Source organism: Monodelphis domestica, chromosome 3, assembly GCF_027887165.1.
Source record: "Monodelphis domestica isolate mMonDom1 chromosome 3, mMonDom1.pri, whole genome shotgun sequence".
NCBI lineage: Eukaryota > Metazoa > Chordata > Mammalia > Didelphimorphia > Didelphidae > Monodelphis > Monodelphis domestica.
In genome coordinates, this window is record NC_077229.1 from 142,928,314 (window position 1) to 142,949,411 (window position 21,098).

The 21,098-nt window shown below is 32.9% G+C and overlaps 1 protein-coding gene across 2 annotated transcripts in view; it reads left to right on the forward strand.

Moving 5' to 3' along the window:
• TAF2 (TATA-box binding protein associated factor 2) overlaps positions 1 to 20,663 on the forward strand; it is a 117,766-nt gene extending 97,103 nt beyond the window's left edge. Inside the window, exons 23-27 of one of the 2 annotated variants that reach the window (XM_056823154.1) lie at positions 7,137 to 7,366; positions 10,780 to 10,935; positions 11,421 to 11,526; positions 12,952 to 13,074; positions 19,104 to 20,663. In XM_056823154.1, coding sequence (XP_056679132.1) covers positions 7,137 to 7,366; positions 10,780 to 10,935; positions 11,421 to 11,526; positions 12,952 to 13,074; positions 19,104 to 19,369 — 881 coding nt within the window. In that variant the 3' untranslated portion in view covers positions 19,370 to 20,663. The remainder of the gene's footprint in view (positions 1 to 7,136; positions 7,367 to 10,779; positions 10,936 to 11,420; positions 11,527 to 12,951; positions 13,075 to 19,103) is intronic. The other variant, XM_003340684.4, reaches the window with a different exon arrangement.
• Positions 20,664 to 21,098: the final 435 nt, after the last annotated feature.

A 21,098-nucleotide genomic window follows, 5' to 3' on the forward strand; every position in this document is an offset into this window, starting at 1 on the left:
AGTATAGTAAAAAAAGGAAAAAATAAATACCTAATGATACAGAGTACCTTGTAGATTCCCAAGGGAACATGAAACCACAGTTAGATGATCCTGAATGGTTTAGAGAGAAATGATAATCGTCAGAAGAATTTTTAGAAGAAACAATCAGCAGAATGGAAGAACTTGAATTCATGGTGGCAAATCTCATTAAAGAAATTAAGAACTGCAAATACACAGAAAAGGGAAACAATCTGGAAGAGAAGCAAAAAGCAATATTATTAAAGGAAAATATCAACATAAAAGTAAAAAGATCAAAGATAGTATACACTGAGACACCTCAAAGAAAGGGGTCTCCTAGATAACATGACAGGTCAAAAAATCTGAACAGTACAATGTAAGAAATAATAGAAAGAAATTGCCCAGAATCTCTGAACACAGAAGACACATAAACTCTAGTTTATACGCTCTAAGACACACAATAGTTAATAACAATTCCACTGACAAACAACACATATTGCTAACAACCAGAGTAAAAACCTTTCAATATAAAAGAAAAGAAATTCAGATTACATAAGACTATTTAACACCCACCAGAAATTACAGTAGTGAATGAAGTAATATATTTTGAAGAGCAGAAGCAAGTGTCCAAGATGCAACCATGCAAGCTGAGCCTAAATTTAAATTAAAAAAAAAAATGGAAGGGTATTTGAAGCATTTCTATAGGAAAGCTAGAACTGAGCAAGTTAGATCATAAGGGAGCAAGGTGAATAACTTATAGAGCTCTGGTGTTAGAAATCTCTAAATTCAATTCAGCTTCAGACATTTCTTCACTGGGGGGCCTTTAGCAAGTGACTTAACTTGTATGCGTTATTTCTACTTTTGTAAAGTGGGATTAATAATAGTCCCTCCCAGGATTGTTGTGAGGATCATATGAGACTATTTGTAAAGCATTTTGTAAACCTTAAAGTGCTATATAGATGCTAGCTATCATTATTTGATTTGCAAACACAACAGGCAACAGAAATGTGAAATAAGTAAACAAACAGAATTATGAAGGAAAGCAGAAAGTAATGAACTAAATTGTACTAGGTAAAGAAGCAAAAAAAATATGGTGTGAAAGGGAATTTTTTTTGTCTTAACTTAATCAAGTACTTAGAATACTCCACCCTTGTGAAATTCTTTTGATAAGAGTTCACACCCTCAGAGAATAGGAGGTAGATCCCACAGACACTGATCTTTAGATAGTGCTAGGCAAATTGAGACACTTTGCTTGGTTATTGAGCTATGATAGACCAGCCCACAGTGAAAGGAAGGAGGAACCAGAGAGACAGGAAGTGATGTGGAGAAAACTGCTTATAAAAGTCAGCCTCTTCAGCTTCTGCTGTGCTGGAGGACCTCTGTGTTGGTGTCTCTGTGTTGTATTCTTCTGCATGGCACTTCTGTGTTGGAGGACTGCATTGGTGAGCTGGGTTGAAGGGAGACTCTTGGAGGCAGTCACTTTTTTCCTGAACTGGTCCTGGGTTGGAGCATTCTGTGCTAGAGAAGCTTGCTGGGTGAGTCACTTGGGCTGAAGGAAGAGGCTTGCTTGGTGGATCTCTGGCTGTAGATACCACTGGGACTTCCACTTGGAGATTGGGACTTGAGGCAGTCCTTGCTAGGGGCTGAACCAGACGTCACTGGATCAGCACTTAGGCCAGTAGGCTAGACAAGGCTGTCTGTTTCCTACATTTCCCACTTTCAATATCTCAACATGGTTGTAAATAAAAGAGGCTAACAGTCATTTTTTGACTTAAGGGCTACTATTTTATAAGTGGCGACCACAGTCTTACTTTTATAACTCTCATATTGAGTCAAACCCAATTTTAATTAACAATGGCTAAAAAAACATCCTTGAAGTTAATAGCAACATCAGAAGGATAATTAAAATATTTCTTTCTAAAAGAAAACAAGGGTGAAAACAGAAATCAAATAAAAATGATGGTGTAAGCACAGGTTTGAAACATGAGAAACTTATAAGACTTTTTTTGAGTTGGGGAGGGGAGAATTGAAGAATACTTAAGGGAAAGGGAGGGAAAAGTTCGTAAAGGGGACTGTATTATCTATCATAATCAAGTTAGTTAACATTGAAGGAAAAATAACTTCTGGTTTTTCTTTCTTTTTTTTCCCCCTTTTTCTCATGATGTGTATATTCCTCTGGTCTTTCTGCTGGTAGAAGATGGCCCTGTAACAGAGAAAGACTGAAATGGGGGACAGAAAAGAGGAAAAGAAATCTTATTTCAGTGATGGGAAAGGGGTTCCACTGAAGAATATTTCCATGACTAGAATCAATATTAAACATGTTCTAAATGCTGTAGTTGTTTAAATTCATAAGTGAAAAATTGACTGGATTACAAGAAGTCATAGAAATGTAATATTGGCAGGAAAGTTCAGTATCTCAGTTTTGGCTAAGTCTTAAAAGGAAGACAAAAAGGAAAATATAGAATTGAGCAAATTGCTAGAAAAGCTGTTTCTAAAAAGTTTATGGCATCTTTAAACAAGGCTCATGAAAATATACCTGTTTTCAAAACTACTTGGAATTTTTTACAAAAATTGGTCATGTATAAGAATAAAAAGATACTGAAAATAAATGTAAGAAAGCAGAAATAGCAAAAAACATTCTTTTCATACCATAATGCAATACAAATAGCAAGTAGTTCACAGAACACAAACAAAAAATAAACATAAACATAAATGGATACTTGACAATAAAATCCTAACTATTGAGTGGATCAAAGATCAAGTCAAAGAAATAACTAACAATTACATTAAAGAAAGTGAAAATAATGAAAAAGCATACTAAAATTTCTGGAGGCAGCTCATACAGTCCGGAGGAAAAAATGAGGCCCCTAAAACTATAAATTAACAAAATAGAAAAGGAAAGGAATCATGGATTGAGTGTGCATTTTAAAAAGCAGAAAACCAACAAATCCAAAATAAGAACAAAGGGATGCCAAACAGGTGAATTGGCATCAAAAACAATAGAAATGATTGACGAAAAGTTTTATTCTTAGAAAAGAATGATTAATAGTCCTTTAGTCAACCTGATTAAAAAAAGGAGAGTAGAACATTAAAATAACATGGTAATGAATAAACAAGGCAAAATCAGAACAAAACCAGAAGAGACAAAAAAGATCAGAACCTACTACACTCTAATAAAGTTGAGAACAAAAGAAACAGAAATATGTTTAATATATATTATAATATTCATAATATAATATAGAAGATCAATTAATATCTTAAATATTATTAAAAATATATATTTATATATTTATGTAGTATTGTATAAAATATTGTAAATGTTTTAAATATTAATTTAAATAATCTAATTTTAGAAAATAGAAATAGAATAAGCTATAAAGGAACTACTGGAATTGGGGGTGGGTGGGGATTGTCTCTATCCACTAAGCCATTAACTGTCCCTAGAATTGATTTTTTTAAAAAATCAAATCAGAATCAAATTGTGTTTTCATTGGTATAGGACAGGGGCTTTAAACTTGAAGATTCTTTTGCTTCTACAACACTCCCAAGTACTGTCTGAATCAGACTAAAATATAATTGGAAACTATTTAACAAAATTATTAAAAGTACAATAGAACATAATGTTAACCCTAACCCCCTCCTGTTGCTGACACACAATTCCACTGGGTTTTACGTGTGTCCTTGATCAAAACCTATGTCCGTATTATTGATATTTGCATTAGAGTGATCATTTAGAGTCTTTATCTTCCATCATATCCCCATTGACCCATGTGATCAAACAGTTGTTTTTCTTCTGTGTTTCTACTCCCACAGTTCTTCCTCTGAACGTGGATGGGGTTCTTTTTCATAAGTCCCTCTGAATTGTTCTGGATCACTGCATTGCTACTAATAGAAAAGTCCATTACATTCAGTTGTACCACAGTGTATCAGTTTTTGTGTACAATGTTCTCCTGGTTCTTCTCCTTTCACTCTGCATCAATTCCTGGAGGTCTTTCCAATTCACATGTAATTCCTCCAGTTCATTATTTCTTTAAGCATGATAGTATTCCATCACCAACAGATACCACAATTTGTTCAGCCATTCCCTAATCAAAGGGCATCCCCTCATTTTCCAATTTTTGGCCACCACAAAGAGCACAGTTATGAATATTCTTCTGCAAGTCTTTTTCCTTATTATCTCTTTGAGGTACAAACCCAGCAGTGCTATGGCTGGATCAAAGGGCAGACAGTCTTTTATCTCCTTTTGGGCATAGTTCCAAATTGCCTACCAGAATGGTTGGATCAGTTCACAACCCCACCAGCAGTGAATTAATGTCCCTACTTTGCCACATCCCCTCCAGCATTCATTACTTTCCTTTGCTGTCTTGTTAGCTAATCTGCTAGGTGAGAGGTGGTACCTCAGAGTTGTTTTGATTTGCATTTGTCTGATTATAAGAGATACAGAACACTCTTTCAGGTGCTTATTAATAGTTTTGATTTCTTTGTCTGAAAATTGCCTATTCATGGCCCTTGCCCATTTATCAATTGGAGAATAGCTTGGCTTTTTGTACAATTGATTTAGCTCCTTATAAATTTGAGTGATTAGACCTTTATCAGAGATTTTTGTTATAAAGATTTTTTCCCCAATTTGTTGCTTCCCTTCTAATTTTGGTTGCACTGGTTTTGTTTGTACAAAACCTTTTTAATTTAATGTAATCAAAATTATTTATTTTACATTTTTTACCTTTTTCTAACTCTTGCTTGGTCTTAAAATCTTTCTTTTCCCAAAGATCAGACAAGTATACTATTCTGTGTTCACCAAATTTACTTATAGTTTCCTTCTTTATATTCAAGTCATTCACCCATTCTGAGTTTATCTTGGTGTAGGGTGTGAGATGTAGATCTAAAACTAATCTCTCCCATATTGTTTTCCAATTTCCAAAGCATTTTTTATCAAATAGTGAATTTTTGTCCCCAAAACTGGGATCTTTGGGTTTATCATAGACTGTCTTGATGAGATCACTTACCCCAAGATCACTTACTGATCCTTTGTCTTGTCTCTTAGCCACTACCATATTGTTTTGATGACTATTGCTTTATAGTACAGTAGATCTGGTTCTGCTAGGCCACTTTTTTTTTTCATTATTTCCCTGGATATCCTTGATCTTTTGTTATTCCAAATGAACTTTGTTATGGTTTTTTCTAATTCAGTAAAAAACTTTCTTGTTAGTTTGATGAGTATAGCACTAAATATGTAAATTAGTTTGGGTAGGATTGTTATTTTTATTATGTTACCTTGTTCTACCCATGAGCAATTAATGTTTTTCTAATTATTTAGATCTAGTTTTAATTGTGTGGAAAGTGTTTTGTAGTGCTCATATATGAACATATGTGAACATGTTCATATATGAACATATATGTGTTTATATATGAACACAACTACAAAACACTTTCCACACCATTAAATTCCTGTGTTTGTTTAGGCATATAGATTCCTAAGTGTTTTATATTGCCTAGGTTGATTTTAAGTGGAATTTCTCTTTGTAACTTTTGCTGCTGAGATGTATTGGAAATATATAGAAATGCTGATGATTTATGTGGGTTTATTTTGTGTCCTGCAACTTTACTAAAGTTGTTGATTATTTCCACAAGCTTTTTTACTTGATTCTCTTGGATTCTTTAAGTAGACCATCATATCATCTGCAAAAAGTGATGGCTTAGTCTCCTCATTGCCTATTTTAATACCTTCAATTTCTTTTTCTTCTCTGATTGCTACTGCTAGTGTTTCTAGTACAATGTTAAATAATATGGGTAATAATGGGCATCCTTGTTTCACTCCTGATTTTATTGGGAATGCATCTCCTTATCTCTATTGTGGGTGATGTTTGCTGATGGTTTTAGATATATCCTGTTTATTATTTTTAGGAAAGGACCTTCTATTCCTATACTTTCTAGTGTTTTCAATAGGAATGAGTATTTTTTCTGCATCTATTGAGATAATCATGTGATTTTTTTTTTTTTGCTTGTTGATATGGTCAGTTATGTGGTAATTTTCCTAATATTGAGCCATCCTTGCATTCCTGGTATAAATTCCACCTGCTTATATTGAATAACCCTCATGATCACTTGTTGGAGTCTTTTTGCTAGTATTCTATTTAATATTTTTGCATCTATGTTCATGAGGGAGATTGGTCTATAGTTTTCTTTGTTTTTGACCTGCCTGTCTTTGGAAATCAGTACCATAATTGTGTCACAAAAGAAATTTGGTAGAACTCCTTCTTTGCTTATTCTGTCAAATAGTTTGTATTATATTGGGATTCGTTGTTCTTTTAATGTTTGATAGAATTCACTTGTGAATCCATCAGGCCCTGGGAATTTTTTCTTAGGGAGTTCTTTGATGGCTTGTTCAATTTCTTTTTCTGATGTGGGGTTGTTTAGGTAATTTATTTCTTCCTCTGTTAGTCTAGGCATTTTATATTTTTGTAAATATTCATCCATATCACCTAGATTGCCATATTTATTGCCACATATTTGGGCAAAAATTTTTTAATGATTGCCTTAATTTCCTCTTCATTAGAGGTGAGGTTTCCCTTTTCATCTTTGATATTATTAATTTGGTTTTCTTCTTTCCTTTTTTTTTCTTAGATTGACCAATACTTTGTCTGTTTTACTTGTTTTTTTCCAAAATGCCAGCATCTAGTCTTATTTATTAATTCAATAGTTCTTTTACTTTTGATTTTATTAATTTCTCCTTTTATTTTTAAAATCTCTAATTTAGTTTTCATCTGGGGATTTTAAAAAACAAAGCCTTTCTCAAAAGTTCTTATAATTTTTTAAATAAGTATTTCCTTTATGCTAAGTCTATCTTAAGGCAAGACACTGATATAGGGACTGCTTTCATACTTTTTCTATATACTTTGTACCTTACATTGCAATTTGACCAAATTATTTCATCCTTCAGGCTAGGTGTAGTCTAGAGAATATTCAAAGGGAAAACAATTCCATTCATGTATAATGATTATAAAGGCAGAATTACTTTTTGATTTGCTTTTGTCTTAGACGTCTGAATTAGTTCTACTAACATGAACTCCAAAATTAAATTAAAATAGAAAAGCTACATAACTAAATTTAGATATTAATTTTTTCTTCTTCTGTCCTAGGTACTTCACATGATTGGAGACTAAGATGTGGTGCTGTAGATCTCTACTTCACGCTCTTTGGCCTCAGCAGACCTTCTTGTTTACCATTACCAGAACTTGGATTGGTTCTTAATTTGAAAGAGAAAAAGGCTGTGCTAAATCCTACCATCATCCCTGAGGCAGTAGCTGGTAGTCAAGAGCCAGTAAGCAATCTAAACAGTCATACACAGTTGATTGGATTTCAGAATGCTGTAAGAACCACTTTTATTATTTAAAAGAGTTGAATTAATTCTATTATTTATAGCATAAAAACATATCTCTTGAACTGTAATTATTGGTAGTGTAATTTTGTTTCACACCTAAAAACTATAGAAAAGAAATTTTAGGGGGAAGTATACTGACCACTGCACAATCAATATTATATACCACTATACTATACATGCAAATATTATTATTATATATGCATACACGATTTTAAAAATATACATATATGTACACTCTTATATATACTATTTTAATATATATTGGGGTAGGTAAAGGAATTTAACTGTATGTTAATTTATTACAGAATTTACTTCCAACCAGGTTGTGTTCTTTTTGAAGGACAAGAGTTTTTTGTTAATGTCTCCCATAATATTTGGCATATCTTGGCTTTGCTTTTGTATTTTTATAAATGCCTACTGATGAATGAATGAGTTTTGAATCAGCAATCCTCAGAGCTTCAAACAGATTTATATCATATCCAACCAATGTTTGGCATTCATCTTCACAGTTTTTATTATCTTTACATAGTTTTCTGATTTTGTTTAGATTTTAAGTAGTGATGAATACAAGAGCATTCAGAAGGATGAACATAAAAGATTGACCTAGTACTTTAAGAATAATAACAGTAATGCTAACATACAGAGTGAACTGAGAGTAAAAGAAATAAAAGGCTTTTAAAAATAGCTATAGAAGGGAAAAGAAAATGATCAAAGGAAGGATAGTGCTGAGGATCAGGATTTCAGTAACAAGACACAGATCCAAAGACAAGACAGTATGCTTATCAAATTTGTAGTTGGCAGAAAGTCAGTAGGGATAGTATCATATTGGATGACAGGTCTAGAAAAGATCTTGAAGACTAGAACTTGTTATTGTTCTAAAGAGTATTTTTGATCAGTTGCGAGTAGAATAGATGACGATCCCTTCCTACTGGGAGATTCTGAGATTCCATTTTCAAATTTAATAGCATTTGTAAAAAACTTGTTTATGAAACCTAATTTGAAGGTAATTTATATTATAATATGGGGATTTTTTAAAATTGCCTTGCTGCTTTTTGTTTTTACTTCACAGTTCTTTCTTTTAGTGTGCACTCTGTAAAAAAAGGATGGGGGGGGGCGGGGGTGAAGAGTTAACCAAGCTGGCAATTGACGATGTCTGATAGCATATCTGTAGTTCCTTACTTCTGTTTTTTATTTCTGTGCTATATAAAGAGAACACAATACATTCAGCTATTCCCGTATTGAAGACCATATACTTGTTTGAACCATATCTAATAAGATGAAATTTAGTAAGAATAAATGTAAAATGTGTGAGTTAAAAAATCTACCTCACAGATATAAGTTAAGAGACAATCTTAAAAAGAACCTATAGTTTTAATGGCCTACAAGCTTCGTATGATTCAGTAGTATGTTATGGCGACTAAGAAAAAAATTGCATTTTTAAGCTATAGAGAGAAACAACAGTCCAAGACTAGGGAAATGAAAGTCTCAGTTGTACTTTGTTCTGCTCAGACTACATCTGGAGTATTGTTGTAGGTTCTTTGCACCACCATTTAGGAAGAACATTGATGAGCTGGAAAGTGTTCAGGGGCAGGCAGATAGGATGGTAAAGGCCCTTGAGTCTCCATGCCCCAATGATGAGTGGTTAAAAAATTGAAGGTGTCTACCTTGGAGAAGAAAACAGTGGAGAGATTATCCATGTGCAGATATTTGAAGGACTATCATAATATTTGGCACCTAGTAAGTTCTTAATCTTTTTCATCCATAAAAAAGAATTACTAGACTAAATCTTCTTGGCCCTTGATGCTCTAAGTTATTAAAAGTAGAACTTGTACAGAAAGCAAACTGAGCTTTGTGTAAGGGTAAATATCATGCCATTAGAGCTATCCAAAGGTGCAATGGGCTACCTTGAGACGAAGGTGTTTTCTTTCACTGGATATCTTCGAACAAAAGCTGAATAAGCATGTGTAGGGTTTGCTCTCAAGGGAATTTTTGTTCAGTTGTGCATTGAATAGATGGCCTCAAAGAGCCCTTCCTACTGTGAGATGCTGTGATTATCTTTACAAACTTTTTATCATTTTAAAAGACTTGTTTATGGAACATATAACGTAAAGGTAACTTTTATTACAATATGGGGAAATCTTTTCAAATTGTCTTACTGCTTTTTGTTTTTACTTCACTTTACTTTTTCCTTAATATACTTTCTGTGGGGAAAAAAAAAAGGTAACCCAGGTGACATATTGGCAGTCTCTGATAGCAAACCAGTAGTTCCATACTTCTCTGTTTTGTTTTTAATGTATATCATCGCCAGTTTTCTAGAGCTCAAGATTGAATATTATAAATGAGTTTTTTTGCTACATTTTTAGTATCTTATAAAAATATTATTGTCATTTTACACATTGGTTTCTTTCTCTTTCTCTATCAGTTCATATATCTTTGTATGAATTCCTCTTATTCATTGATTGTTTTGGCCCAGTAATATCATATTAGATTCATATAGCACAATGTATTCAGCATTCCTCTATTGAAGGCCATTTACTGTGTTTCTAGTTTTTTGCTCCCTCAGAAATGCTATGTATATTTGATATATGTGGAGCCTTTGCTTCTATCTTTGGCCTTCTGGAGGGAGGATGGGGGAAAGGGTGGTAATACATCCAGTAATGGGGATCACTTAATCAAAGGATAGGAACATTTTACAGATAGTTTTCTGCATAATCTCAAATTTATTTATAGGAGTATCTAGAAATTTTACAAATGAGAATTTCCTGAATGATAATAAAAAATTTTAACCTCTGCAGACTTCATTTCCCCAAGTATGTAGACTTAAGTAACTTTATGATTATTATTTCTAATGGTATCTCTAAAACTTTAAAATACCCCAAAACTGATTTCTCAATTAAAAATTATTTTCTCTATTGTAAAGATTCATTTTAAACTTCACATATCTACATTGATTTTTAGAGCTAAATTTTTTCCATGAAATGTATATAGAATATTTTATAAAATATCAGGAAAAATATTTTAGGTAAGATTTTTGTTAGTGATATCTCATATCTCTATATACTTTTAAAATATATGGACTTCATAATAATTTCATCTGTTACAATATATTCCATCCCCAGTCCATATTTATTCATTTAACACTTCCTATAACTTTGAGCTACTAAGTAAAACATATTCTTATGGACCCATTCACTGATAGAGAAATCTTTGTCCCCAAATTAAAAATAAAATAGATTTTAGGAGATAGTGCAAGATCCTTTTAAGCCCACTGCCTAGTAACTTTTAGATACTGGGCTACTCTAATTTGCATGGTTGCTTTAGCCATTTGTTAATTTTAGGTGTAATATGGGCTGTTTGTCTTTAAAAAAAAAATCTAATTTTGACCTTGAATGGTGCCTCAGGAAGAAGATCACCTTGCCAAGGAAGCATCAGCTAATTTATCAGCTCATCAGCAGGGAGTGAAGAGGAAATCTGACACACCACTTGGGTCCCCACTAGAACCTGGTCAAATTTTGGAGAAGAATGACGATAACAGTAAAGTGAAACTCAAAATCAGAGTAAGGAATATAGGTTAAAACTAAACTAAGAAATATAGGCTATTCACCTTCTTGGAACAATCTTTTCACATAATTATAATGTTCTTTCTTTTCCCATCTGTCAGACCAAACCATGCTGCCAAAGATCCAGCAAGTGAAAATGGGGTAGTCCAGCTGACTCTTTAATTTATTAAATTATCATGTAGTTGTCTTTGTGTGTGTGTGTGTGTGTGAAATTCTGCTATAGATCTCAAGCTACTTTATCACAATAGAAGAACAGATTAATTACTTGTAAATTTTCAATCAGGTGTCCTTTTTTCCCCTCACTAATAATATCCTTAATTATTCTAATTCTTTCTTATTCTAATGCTTTCCTGAGGTAAGGAGAAGACTGTCATTGTGGTTATTTGGGGTCATGCCCTGTGTTCCCTTTTCCTAGATATTAAAGAGACTATTAAAATGATTCAAAATTTTTCCCCTTCCTTTATTCTTTTGGTGTAATACAGTTCTCAAATTCTCAAGAGGAGGAAGAAGTTGACATGGACACTGTTCATGATAGTCAAGCTTTTATTTATCATCATTTGAACATGCTGGAAAGGCCATCAACTCCAGGTACAATGAGTGTGCACCATGCAAAGGGATGGTGTGTCATTTAAAAATTGTTTGGATATAACATGTTTAAAAGTGAGCAATAGAAATGATTAAATCTTACAGTATTCATAAACTTAAAAAAAAAAACAAGATTGTTCTGGTATCTTGTCTATAACTTTGTCTTATAGAGTTGCCTGGACCACTTAGTAGTTAAATGACCTACTTGTGGTCACAAGCAAGTATGTTTTATGACCCATTCTTGATTCCAACTCAGCCCTCAGAGCTATCATCCTGGGAATCATCTCCTGTGATGTGGGGGCTAGCTCTTCTCACAAAATACCAATTAAAAAATATGCTTCTATCTGCATTCAAGAGTTCTTCAGTTCTGGAGAAGGGGAATATTTTTTATCATGAGTCTTTTGGAATTATCATGGATCATCGTGTTGATTTCAGAGTTGCTGTCCGTCACAGTTGATTATTGTTACAATATTGCTGTTACTGTGTTTAATGTTCTCTACTCTTTTTACTTTGCATCAATTCATATGTTTTCCTTGTTTATTTTTAAACCATCCTCCTTATCATTTCTTATAACACAATAGTATTCCCTCATAGTCACGTACCACAACTTACTTTTGCCCAGTTGATGTGGTGTCCCCTCAGTTTCCAATTCTTCGTCCTCACACAAAGAGCTGTTATAAATATTTTTGTACAAATAAGTCCTTCAACTTTTTCTTAATTTTTAACATTCAATTAAAAAAAATTTTTTTTTAACATTCAGCATAAATTTTATGCACACATTTTTTCACTTTATTTTTCTTACTTTTTTTTTCTCACAACGTGGTTAATGGATATCATATTTCTTGCCTTCTTGTTGAATAGGGGAGAGGGAGGGAGAAAATTTGTAACTGAATATAAAAAGTTAAAAAAACCAAACCTTAAAGATAAAACAATCTTTGTTTTTTTATATAATCCCCTTTTCATAATCAGTAGGTAAGTAGGATAAACAGAACACACCTTAAAATAGTTTTTTAGCAAAAGTCTCTCCAAATAAAGAAATTAAGAAATACTTCTGATTAGCATTCTCCCTTTTTGCCTTTTAGCATGCTCCCTTTTTACAGGCAGCTAGGTGATACAGTAGATAGAACACAGGAAATATGGAGACCTCAGTTCAAATTTGACCTTAGATACTAGTTTGTGACCTTGGACAAATCATTTAACTTTGTTTGCCTCTATTTCCTTAACTGTGAGTTGGAGAGGTGAATGGTGAACCACTCTAGTGTCTGCCAAGAAAACTCCAAATGGGATCAGGAAAAGTCTGACACAACTGAAATGGCTGAACAACAATCTATACCTAATAGCTTTAAATATAGTATATCAAAATAAATTCAGTGTGTTAACTTCTAACTTGAAAATAAGTCAGTCCTTTTTGTTTTTCTCTCATTTTAGGTCTTTCAAAAGTGAGGCCAGCTAGTTCAAGGTCTGTTCTGATGCCTCAGCATTCACCTGGTTGTGATGTCACAGCTTCTGCAAAACCTCAGTGGGGAATGGATTTGTCTCGCAAAGGAATAGGTAAAATTCACTTTCTTATTTATTAATATAATGCAATATATATATATATGGGTATATATATATGTAATAGATAGTAGAATATATTAGAATATTATAGCTTGTTTATTTAGCACTTGAAGATTTGCAAATTGTCTTACTTATATTATCTCACTAGAACAGTGAATCTCCTGAATCTTTACCTTTGAACTTTGCAATATTATTAAATGAAGAAGAAAAAAAAATCTTAAAAACACAAGTATTTTACCTCTCTTCTCCAGGATCAGATACATACATACATGTGTGTGTGTGTGTGTGTGTGTGTGTGTGTGTGTGTGTGTGTGTGTGTGTAATATGTTTTCCTAACTTGAAGTTATCTTAGATGATGTAATAGTACTGCATTCCAGCTGAACTGGTTAGACCTTTCCTTTTATCCCTTTGAGGAATATAAACTGCAGTGAGTTCTACTATTACTCATCACCATTTGAAAGCTGTTTGTTACTTAATAAGCTCATGGTCATTAAATAATAATAAAGCCAAAGATTGTCCATATTAAACTTAAAAACACTTTTCTTTTTTTATTTTACCAGTGATTTTATTTTGTCATGCTCTAGTTAAAGCAATATATTAGATATAGGGCATATTGCTCATCATCTTCTCCGAGGTAAATGGTATTATGAATTGCTGTGGCAAAAAAGAAAACTGGTAGTCAGATTTCGGCTTAGTTGGGCCTCTTGTGAGATGTATACAGATCTATGGTCAATGCCTTTCCATCTTTGTAGATACTTACAGAGCTTTTGTGCTTTCCAGCATAGCTAGCCTTTGGTCTCTGTGCCACAATTAAGCATCACAAGGAGGACTTTCATAGAAGTTTGCAAACCTGGATGATTATGTTGCCATATTACCAAATGTCCCTACCCATGGAATAAATTCTGCCTTGAGTGTAGTTTTGGAAAATAGTTTCTCTGCAGATGAATTTGCTTTGTAGTATAGGTGTGGCAGGAAGAGGAAAATGAGTAGAAAGTAAAAAAGGAAGTCCAATATATATCAGAAAATGACAAATGTTTAAAGCTCTGTCTTCTGTTTTATCTTTGCTATCAGAAAACTTATAGCCAGATTCCTTTCCTAGTATCATCATGTCCGAGAGATAGCATCTTTCTCTACTATTTTCTCATCTGTAAAATGGAGCTAGTTTGTACAATCCTCACTACAGAGTTGTTATGAGAATGATTTGAAATCATATATATAGAAATACTTTGTAGCCTATAAATTGCCCAACAAATGGAAGGTATTGGTATAAGCTCTGATCTATTTTCCCCTAATTGCTCTATTTTTCATGACTTCATTTTGTGAGCTGCTCCAAATCCTTTGTGAAGTAAGCACTAATAAGTCCAAACCCAAAGATCTCAAACCTAATAAAATCAACTAATTAAGTTCTAAAACTAAAAAGAATATATATTGTCAAAGTAAATCAGGTCCTCCTGACATGGAGCAATGAACCCAGCTTTAGAAAGAATAATCTTTAGGTAATAATATGTCTGCCAAATTTACTTTTTCGGTCTAAGCACTGGGAGAGTGTAACTATGTAACTATTAATGAGTCCTTGTCTAGAGATGGGGTGAGGTGTATTGTACATTAACTGCAATAAGGGAATTGTGTTAATTTTCTTTCCCACCCATGGTTTTAATGTCTAAAGGGCATACTTTATTTTATTCACCAGAGATTCAGTTAGAACAGACTTCAAAAATCCTCTTGCCCAATATAATGTTTTTTGAGAAAACTTATACCAAATTTCTAATGTGTGCTGGCTTCTGTGGGAAATGTGAAGATATACAAGACAAGGTCCTGGCCCCCAAGAAATTTACAATGAGTAGGAGAGAAAAAATTGTAGGAGCAATATAAGCTATTATGTATTAATTGCTACATGAGTAATGCAAATAACTACTGGTGCATAGTAGCACTTTATGACTTTTAAAGCACATGCCTGTGTTTATTCATTTAATTTTCTTAACAACTTTATTAACTAGGTATAGGAGAGGTAGAACCTAATTTTTCAAATGAGAGACTAGACCATGAGAGGTTATAAAGCTTGTAAGTAACAAGACCAACATTTAAATTCAGTTCTCTTAATTATAGAGATTATATTATATTGTATGCTTTTCCTAATTTTTATAAGAGGTTATATTTTTGGAGCTAGAATCATTAGGAAAGACTTAACACTTGATCTGGGCCTTGAAAACTGAGGAGGATTTTGATAGGGTGAGGAGCAGAATAAGTGCTCTTCTCTTAATCTCCTTAAATCACAAATCTGAACTTCACACATTTATCCATCCTTAGCAATATCCAATGAAATGTTCTACAAGTAAATTGGTATATCATAATGACTGGGATATAATCCATACATAGACAACTAAATAACTTGCTAAAGAAATCAATATAGACATATCAGACTGTGTTAATAATTTGCATCCTATGATATAAATGAGAAAATAAAAAACTACTTTAACCAGCTTGTATCCTGAGCTACTTGTTACATACCAAGGACAGTATTCATTCCTTGATTGCCAACAGATTTTTTTTTCTTCCCAAAAGCTTCCATTTTCATTGAGTGATCATGGGTTTGATATTGGAAGCTGTCAAAGATTGCTTTGATATTAGTAAAAACATCATACTAGTATTTGAACTGGACCCTGCCAGAAGTAGCCTCTTGAATAAAAACATAGGTAGACAAGATAAAATATTATAAAATATTAAAAGTCTTGTTTCCATTTATGGGATGAATTAGGATATTGATTTGTGTCATGTAATAGGGATTTTACCTCTCTCCATGATTACATTCCATTCTTTTATTATGGAGTCTTTTACAATAACATTGTGTTATTTTAAAAGATCACACAAGACAGTCCTTACAAATTGAAATTTGAGACCCTGATTAACAATAGCCTTTTGAGTAAGAAGCCTATTTATTTATTAGTATTGCCCCCAGTTAGCCAGAGAGACTAAAGCATAGAAAACAGGGTAGGCTGCTTTATCTCAGGAGCTGTTGCATGGAATTCTCTTCATATTAACTTAGAGTCACTAGAGATTTAATCATGGTTTTTCAAATCCTTATAATAAGTATAAAGCCACTGAGTATGGAATTGAGTTTTTGAAGTGGTTACAAGTATTCCTTGGAATAAAATATGTATCTTTGCATTCATCTATCCATTTGACATAATCTTCTGCTTTGGATATGTGAGTTCTAACATAATGTTGGCTTTTGTGTGATCAAACTAGCTAGGCAGGTGTTTAAAATTAGATGCTGCTAGACTGTTCTAACTGTAGAAGAACAGAGACTTGGAACATGCATTTAGTCAATTAGAAAGCAAGAAGATCTTTAATATATGTTAAGATGACTTCAGTAATGAGACAGGAGCCCAAAGGAATTTCTTAATAGTTATTTCTGGACCTTTGGAACTAAGCTTATTGCTCAAAACAGTTAAATTTTTTATCACCTAGTGGCATAATAAAAAGGATGCTAAGTGTGGAGTCCTTCCTTAGACACTTACTAGCTTTTACCTCTGAACAAATTACTTAACCTCTTATTCTATTTCATAATTGGCAAAATGACAGGATTGGATCTGGTGAAAAATCCCCTTTCAGAATTAAGTCTGTGATTCTATTACAGTTGGTTGTTAAACCTATTTTAGATGAAAAACCAAAGACTTCCTTCATGCTTGATTATTTAAAATTTTTGGTGAAATATGTGCATATGTATGTGTTTCTGTGTGTATCTCCAAAAGGACTACTTAAAGATTTCTTCTGAAGTTTTTTTAAACTCTTGAAAGAATATAAATTATCTAAAATATACTTCATAACCTAAATGAAGTTGTCTTGTCAGTTTGTATTTTCATTGTCTTGAAAAACTGATAGAAAATTAGATAACTAAAGACACATTTTTTTAAAAAATGGAAAATAAATTTTCATATAACCAATATTCTTGAGCCAAAAAATAGTGATGTTCAAGTGACATTGAATTTGGGAAAAAAATTCACCCAACATCCCATGTATGAAATGATATGGAATTAATTATGTATTAAGAAAATCACTTTGGTTTTTATTAAAAATTTTTAATAAATTTTTAATAATTTAGCTCAGTAGTCCATATTATAAATGAATTTTCTTAGACTTCAGAACTCAAGTAGGTCACCAAAAATGTATATATGATACAACATAAAGAACTAAGATCCAGCGTTATCCAAGAATGCCTGAGCCTATCCTTGAACATGACATCTTACTACAAGAGTTAATTCTAACATCATTTTTTCATGGTGAATGAGAGAATTGTAGATTGGTAGTACCAATTGCATTGCCAGAGCTTATTTCTTTCCTTGGGCCTTTTTTGGATTCCCTATATTATAATTGCTATCACTTCTAGGGTGTCATTTTCTGAAGACTGGTATCCGTTCATTAGAAATAAGGATGAACTTGTGTACATCACTTAAGTTACCACAAAGATTTCTTTTTATACCCTTATTATGCTCATCAATATCCACAATTTTATCTAAACTCTGGATCTTACCAAGAAGTAACTTGTACTGATTTAAGTTAAATATCACTTTGCCAGAATAATTGTTTTATGCTTCAGTCTTAAAAGACTGATCTGAAATGGCTACTAAGTAATGTACTATATCCTTAGCTTAAAGATGTTTGATTTGGGAGGAAAGGAAAGGGTAAATTGGTCTGTTAAAAAAAAAATAACCCCTAACTTCCTTCATAAACAAGTGGCATATTGGTCCAGTGATAATCTCCATTTTGGAGGTTACCAGAAATGTGCTTTTGCCTGCCCTGGGTCAATTAAAATATGATCTGATTTTCTCCCGTGAATCACTATAATGAGTAAACCATACTTTGTATTGGTTCCAGGGCAAAAGAGTGGTAAGGTCTAGGCAATGGGGTTTAAATGACTAGCCTAGAGTCACACAGCCAGGAATTATCTGAGTTCAGATTTGAACCCAGAACCTTCTATTTCTAGGCCTGGCACTCTATCCACTGAGCTACCTAGCTGCCCCTAGTCTGTTAATATTTTAATAGATCCATGATTTCATCTAGTGCATATTATATCTATGTTTTTTCATGCTATGTGATTTTTTTCTGTCTTTCTGATCATACTCCATAGATGATATAAGCATTATGGCAGGGGTATTTTTTCTTTTAAATACAAGTGCAGCATTTAAACTACCCCTACCACTAATACCTCTCTCACTTTGTTAATATTTTTTTCCAGATACATGTCTTTGATCATATATTTTTGCTGCTCGTAGTGTGCAACCGAGAATGATACCATAGTGAAATATATCCATCATGCACCTTTTGTTAGAGCCCTTCTCCTCAAACAAACAAGTGGCATATTGGTCCAGTGATAGTCTCCATTTTGGAGGTTACCAGAAATGTGCTTTTTCCTGCCTTGGGTCAATTAAAATATGATCTGATTTCCTCCCGTGAATCACTATAATGAGTGAAATGCTTTTATTTTAACCAATGCTAGAATCTAATTTAAGGAGGAGAGGGATTTTTTCAGTTTCAAACTGAAGTATCCTTGTTAGCATTTAGTATTCACTGAGGTTCTGCTTTATCAACAATTAGTTTCCCAGGTGATACTAGTAGAATGCTACCAAATTGGTACCCCAAGTGCCTGGGAGGAAATACTGTCTCTTCTACGTGGTGTGTATACACATGTGTCTATAAATCATTATTTTATGAAGCTTTTAAGATAATTTACTAGGTTAGCCATATTTTGTTGAACCCTGATATCTCACAACCCCAGGGTAAAGCATTTATTACATATGAGGTGTTAAATATGTAGCTCCCTGATCACAGTGCTGAAAATGTCCTGTTGATTATTCTTGGTATTAACATCTCTAAGAATAGGAAAAGAGCCTATTAATCCTTGTTACATGACTGTTGGAATGGCGTTTTCTGTAGCCAGTTTGTCCCTGTAAGGAGCCTCTCACTTTTAGTAAGTGTTGCTTCCCTTATTAATTGTGAATTCTGTTTGCATCCTTGCCTTATAGGTAAAGAACAGTCTGCTTTGGAGATGAATGTCTTGTCAGTACCTGCTACACCACTCTCAGCGTTCACTAAGGAGCCAAGCTCATCCAAGCATAGTGACCACCATCATCACCATCATCATGAACACAAGAAAAAGAAGAAAAAGCATAAACATAAGCATAAACACAAGCATAAGCATGACAGCAAAGAAAAAGAAAAGGAAACTTTCACTTTTTCTAACAGTCCAGCTAGTGGTCGGTCAGTTCGTTCACCATCTCTGTCTGATTGAAGGCTGCAACAAAGAGGACTTGTCTGGAACTTGTAGAAAATTATTCTCTGAAGAATAGTCCCAAAAGGAGTGGCGCCTCACCTGAAAATTCAGAATCAAATTCTAATCATTTAATTTCCATTACTTTTGGTTATGTAATTGAAATCTTATTAGGAAAAAGTGTTTTCTGGTTCTAAGAAAAGTATTTCATTCCCTTTCCAGTCCTTCAAAATATATTTAGAAAACTTCTCTCTTCATAAGAGCCCCCATTTGCATAGGCTGCCCCACTACATATCATGCTTTTCATGTGTACTGTCAGAATTAATTATGTTTTATAGCTTTTGATGGATGTTGTGAAGCAAAGTTATGTTTTAAACAGAAGCCACTGCCAGATCTGTGGTGAAACCACTGTTTCCAGTACAGTATTGTATAACAGCATTTGGACTTACTGAGAAGACAAAGGCTTTCCCTATAGCTGTATTTTCCATTGCAGTGTCTTTGTGTTAACATCTGAAATTGAGCATCAGAATTTATGAGAGAGAATAAATAATATTTTCTTTCTTCTGTAAGAACCAAATTCTTAGGATGCAGATTTTTATTATGAATGCCTACATTTTAAAACTCAAAATTCTGCAATTATGTTGTAATTTTATGAAAAATAACCTAACACATGATCAGCCTCTAAATCAAGATTTTATAATTACAATAAAGTTTGCCCTTTTTTTTGGTGAGGTAGCTTTTTTCTTCATTAAATAAATATGTACATATATGTGTATGTATAAAATATTCTTTGCTAAATATCAGCAATCTTAAAATACATAAGTAGCCATCACATGCTCTTATTGACGTAAATTTCAAAGTGTCTGTGCTTTCTCTAATGTGCAAAATTATCCCTGAGTTAACAGTGGTTTGGAACTTTTAAAAGGTAAATTCTCCTAATTGTAACATCCACAATTTGGCACTTGTATGAACACACACCATAGATAATCTTTGTTGTAATATTTCCATTTTTAAAATACATATGAAACGTTTTGGTGATATAATTTAAACTTTATATTGTTATGAGCTTGCTTTTGTTTTTATTATTGCCTTTACTACTCTGTGTTTTTTTTTACACTTCCTTTATAATTTAGTTCAGAGCAGTGTTTTTATTTTTAACATTTTTCTCCTCTTGATAGATGAAAAATAAAAATTTTAAAATGCTTCTCCACAATAAAGATATTTCAAAGGGGACTCAATAATATGCTTTTTACAATAGAACTTTTAGTTCTACTTAGTTGTGTTTGAAAAGTGTTAATAAACACATTTTTATGAACTTTGTGCACTGACTTTTTTTAACAATACTGAAACTACTAAAAGAAAAAATATAGATCACTGGAATGCTGGGGATAAAATTCAGAGAGTAGTTCTAGTATATAAAATTTAGTAATCTTTACAGTTAAGATTATTTTAGCCAATAAACTGCCTGAAGCTATAGCCATCTCTGACATCTTCAGCATGTAAATCAAACCCTATTGATTTGAAAATTGCCAGTATCAGATGTACAGCCTTCCAAATCAATCTATTGCATTTTGTAACAACCTTAGTCATTTGGAAGTTATTTATTTTATTGAACACAAGTTTGTGCTTTGAAACCATCATGCATTTGAATTTAGCCTTCATTTCTGAGGTAAAACAACAATTCTAATTCTTCTAGTCAGTCTTTCACATATATGTCAAGATATTTACTGCTTCTGAACTATCTTAATAT